Source organism: Mandrillus leucophaeus, unplaced genomic scaffold (genome assembly GCF_000951045.1).
Source record: "Mandrillus leucophaeus isolate KB7577 unplaced genomic scaffold, Mleu.le_1.0 Scaffold1203, whole genome shotgun sequence".
Taxonomy (NCBI): Eukaryota; Metazoa; Chordata; class Mammalia; order Primates; family Cercopithecidae; genus Mandrillus; species Mandrillus leucophaeus.
Window position 1 is genome coordinate 45,368 of NW_012100355.1, and position 4,813 is coordinate 50,180.

At 53.0% G+C, this 4,813-nt stretch overlaps 2 protein-coding genes across 2 annotated transcripts in view; both read right to left on the reverse strand.

The window, feature by feature from the left end:
- Window positions 1-278, reverse strand: part of LOC105532221 — a 12,266-nt gene extending 11,988 nt beyond the window's left edge. The window contains exon 1 of the mRNA XM_011970313.1: window positions 129-278. Coding sequence (XP_011825703.1) covers window positions 129-278 — 150 coding nt within the window. The remainder of the gene's footprint in view (window positions 1-128) is intronic.
- Window positions 279-294: 16 nt separating this feature from the next.
- LOC105532230 (putative ciliary rootlet coiled-coil protein-like 2 protein) overlaps window positions 295-4,813 on the reverse strand; it is an 18,196-nt gene continuing 13,677 nt past the window's right edge. Inside the window, exons 3-5 of the mRNA XM_011970319.1 lie at window positions 4,408-4,554; window positions 1,932-2,036; window positions 295-558 (exon numbers count right to left, since the gene is read on the reverse strand). Coding sequence (XP_011825709.1) covers window positions 295-558; window positions 1,932-2,036; window positions 4,408-4,554 — 516 coding nt within the window. The remainder of the gene's footprint in view (window positions 559-1,931; window positions 2,037-4,407; window positions 4,555-4,813) is intronic.

Genomic DNA, 4,813 nt, shown 5'->3' on the forward strand with positions numbered 1-4,813 from the left:
CTCTTTTCCCTGAGGCTGATGGCAAGGGCACAACCCACCCCAGAGTGCCCCTCAAAGAGCCAGGGCCCCCAGATGCCTCCAATCTATGACATCTCAGTGGCCCACCCCAACCAGAAGAGGGTCCGGACGGTTGGCCTGCCTGCTGCCGAACAAATGGGGTCACCAGCAGCCACCTCGAGGTGCACCATTAAGCTGCAGAGGCTGCAGCTCAGGCCGAATGTCACTTTATGAAGCTTTCCCGCTGGCATTAAAGGTTTGCCATGTCCAATCTCACTCATGCCACCGGCACCCCGCTCAGCATGCGTGCTGAATCATTAAAGGGAGAACATTTCTGAGAAGAACCGCTGTGGCCTTCTCCAGGAAAACAGCCTCTCGGAAGCCAGGGCCAGGGGCAAAGCCTCTGACAGAGAGGCCAATGGGACCCAAAGGTCCAGGTCCCCGCCTCTCCTTGCCCAGTGGCCTTTTCTGAGCAGCCTGGGGCTGGCTGTCGGTGTTGAAGGCAACTAGCTCTGTGTCTTCCCGGCTGGCATCTGCTCTGCTGAAAATATAGCTGTTTGTCTAGGGATTGTGTTTTCCTTGGAAAGTTTTTTTGATAAGTTTGCTTTGGGGTTTTGGAAAGAGAAAGACTGGGTTTTTGTTTGGATTCAGGGGATACCTATGCAGGTTTTTTACATGAGTATATTGCGTGATGCTGAGGTTTGGCCTTCTAACGATCCCACCACCCAGGTGGTGAACATAGAACCTGATAGGTAGTTTTTCAGCCCTTGCCCCCTTCCCTCCCCTGTCTAGTAACCCCCCAGTGTCTGTGTATACCCACTGTGTAGCTCCCCATTATGGGTGGGCACATGTGATGTTTGGTTTTCTGTTTCTGCATTAATTAGCTTAGGATAATGGATTCCAAATGCATTCATGTTGCTGCAAAGGCCACAATTTCACTTTTTATGGCTGTGTAGTATTCCATGGTGTATATGTACCCCATATTCTTTATCCAATACACTGCTGATGGGCACTTGGATTGATTCCATGTCTTTGCTATTGTGAATAGTGGTTCAACAAACATTTGAGTGCAGGTGTCTTTTTGGTAGGACATTTATTTTCTTTTGGGTATATACCCAGTGATGGGATTGCTGGGTCCAATGATAATTCTGTTTTTTGTTCTTTGAGAAATCTCCAAACTGCTTTCCACAGGGGACGATCTCATTTGCATTCCCACTAACAATGGATAAGCATTTTCTTTTCTCCAAAGCCTCAACAACATCTGTTATTTTTTTACTTTTTAATAATTGCCATTCTGACTGGCTTGAGATGCTGTCTCATTGTGGTTTTGATTTGCACGTCTCTAATGATTAGTGATGTTGAGCATTTTCTCATGCGTTTGTTGGCCAACTTTATGTCTTCTTTTGAGAAGTGTCTGTTCATGTCCTTTGCCCACTTTTCAATGGGATTATTTGGTTTTTTTGCTTGCTGAATTGTTTAAGTTCCTTATAGATTCTGGAAATCAGACCTTTGTCAGACGCAGTTTGCAAATATTTTCTCCCCTTCTGCAGGCTGTCTGTTTACTCTGTTCATGTTTTAATAGTTTCTTTCACTGTGCAGAAGTCCCATTTGTCTATTTTTTATTTTGTCACATTTGCTTTTGGGTTCTTCATCACAAATTCTGAAAGACATTCTTTTGAAAACAAACTCTCAGGCATGCCAGTGGCAACTGTGCCCCTGAAGGGGTGGTGGCCCATGCACAGCTTCTGTCTCCCATCAGTCCATGCGCAGCTTCTGTCTCCCGTCAGTCCATGCGCAGTTTCTGTCTCCCATCAGTCCATGCACCGCTTCTGTCTCCCATCAGTCTGGTCCTCCAGTAGCGGTGAGAGTCTCCTCAGTTCTTGCCTGTTCCATCAGGCCAGCCCACCATCTGGGCCCCAAACTCGAGTGCTCACCCTGCAGCCCTGGTTGGGATGTCCGTGCTCTGGGCTGAAGACCACAGTGGACCTCTGCACAGACGTGCCTCCCCCACCAGCAGTGTGCCTGCTGCTCTGTAGCCCCTGAGATTCACAGGAAAGCCAGGTGTAAGGTTTGGTAAAAATGAATTCCAGCACCCTCGCTCGTGCCTGTGGGGTGACCTGTGCCTTCCCTATGATTTCTGCAAGCCCTGGGGCCTCTGCCATCCTACTCTCATCTGCTCCAGGTCTGGCATCTGCTGAGCTCTCTTGACTCACTGTCTGTCACTCAGCTGTCTCTTCTCTTGTCTCTGCGATGAAGCTTCTACCACTCTCAGCCCCCACTCCCAACACCTCCCTACATACTCTGCCTGCATCAGACCTGACGAAGGTTTCTTCAGGGGAATTTTATAGTCAGAATCGCAGAGTAGAGGAAGGCAGGTGGGAATATTGGCAGGCCTTTGGCCACCCAGCCACTTCTCAAAGGCGGTGCTTTCTGGAAGGTTCTCCAATTAGAAGCACCCACCAATCAGAAAAGTTAAATCAAGGAAGTTCCTGAAACAAAGAAGGACTCAGTGCTTTAGTTCTGGATGCCCAAGTAGCAGGCACCAGTAGAAGGACCTTCACACCAGCTCCTGAGCCTGCATTCCTGTGTCAGCAAAACACCATCCTAGTGTCAGCATCAAATCCTGTAACCGACTGTGAGTCTCTGGGCCGGGCTCTGTGCACACAGGACCCCTGAGACGTCACTCCACCTTTGGATGTGAAATGCCCAGGGTTCAGCCCTCTGCAAACTGGAGAATGCCAGGAAGACCATGGGAGGTAAGATGCTTGCCTCAAAACTCCCTGGGCTGAACGAGGACCCCTAACCCTCTGGTCTGTTCTGGGCCTCTAGGAAACACCCCAGAAAGGTCAGCTCACACAAGGGACCCCCAGGGACATCAGAGTACATGACAGACCAGGTGCTACCTGGAACTAAGGAGGCCAATGAAGGCAGGCAGGTGTCCTTCCATTACCCACGCTTTCCCTCCCCTCACTCAGCGAACTGCCTTGGAGGGTATTTCCATGGACACTCAGTGGGCAGGAGCCTCCGGTGCCTCTGGTGGGGTAGCCACAGCCCTTACGGGCAAGGTCCTGCCGTAGCTGACCCCTCCATCCCCAGGCACCCACCCCGCCTTCTCTAATGAGTCCATGGCCCCCTATCTCCTGCACCTTAAGGGACCTGGAACCTTAACGGGCCCCACACAGCCTCCCCTGTCTCTGCGAACCTGCCACTGAAGGCCTCTGCCAGGGCTGCTTCCTCCCACAGGCCAGAGCAATTTACCTGAATCATTTACGGTGGCATAAAGGTGGTGGAACGTTTGCAATCCTGAGCAGCCCCCTTGGGAACCACTGCCACCCTGCAGCATTCCCAGGGAGCCCCCAGCCCTTACCCAGGCTCAGGGGGTGGGGGAACCATCTCCCTGCAGCCAAATCCCACTTCCCATAGCTCTCCAATTAAGATAATTACAGATTCAAGTGCAGTTGTAAGAAATAATATAGAGAGATCCATGGACCCTTTACGCTGGGCCTCCCGCTGGGCCTGCTCCAGCTCCTGCTCCCGCCCACTCAGCTGCCGGGAGAGCTGGCCCCCACCCAGAGACTGAGCAGCACTCCCAGCATCCCCCAGCTTGTTCATCATGCAGCACCCCAACTTGGGGCCTAACCTAGTCCTGGCAGAAGGCCTGGGTTCAAGCCCAGGGTCTGCCCTCATGTGCTATATGTACTTGGGCAAGTCATGACCTTCTCTAGATCTGCAATGCACATGTGTACAAAAACGAGGGCCCGGCCGGGCACAGTGGCGCACGCCTATAATCCCAGCACTTTGGCAGGTGGATCACTTGAGGTCAGGAGTTCAAGACCAGCCTGGCCAATGTGGTGAAACCCTGTCTCTGCTAAAAATGCAAAAATTAGCCGGACATGGTGGTGCACGCCTGTAGTCCCCACTACTTGGGACGCTGAGGCAGGAAAACAGCTTAAACCATGGAGGCAGAGTTGTAGTGAGCCCAGATCGTGCCACTGCACTCCAGCCTGGGCAACAGAGCAAGACTCTGTCTCACACACACACACACACACCCTGCAGGGCGGCTTTGTCTTCCTCCAGCTGTGGGCCGGGTACGAGTGGGGCCTCATAAGCAGGGCATTCCTCCCAGGACCAGGAGGCCTCATCCACCCACCCACCAGCCACAATATCCCAGGGGAGGCTCCCAGGGAATGAGGGGCAGTGCCCTTAGGTGTGTGGGACACTGGGGAGGGGGAGATGAGGGCCCATGGAGCTTCTGTGCTCTGACACCGAGAGAGGATAGACAGACAGACGGAGACAGACAGAGAACCAGAGACAGAAAGGGAGGCACGGGTCAAGACAGGTACAGGGCTGGGCCCGGGGTGCCTCACTGACACTGGGCAAGGCAGGTGGGCCCACAGGTGCACAGCGTACCTGGGCAACAAGGCGGTTCAGATCCAGCTTGTCCTGAGCAAGGCTCTCGTTGAGGGCGCTCAGCTTGGACAGGGAGTCCTGCAGGGAGGCCTCCTCTGCCCTCAGCTTGGTCATGGAGAGCTCGAGCTCCACGCGGCCAGCCTCAGCCTGCAGAGTCAGGCCCTCAGAGATGACGAAAGGCAGAAAGGTCGGGAGGAGGTGAGGAGAGACAAGAAGAGACCCAGAGAGATGGACCCTCGGAGACAGGGGAGGGGAGACAAGGAGGGGACATAGCGTGAGATGGAAAAAAAAATCACCGCAGAAAGCCTGCTGCTTATGGAGCCATTGAAAAGCCACACAACACAGAGCTGTGCAAAAATAGCTCAAGCTGCAGGGCAGGACCAGAGTTCAGAGGATCCCCTGAGTA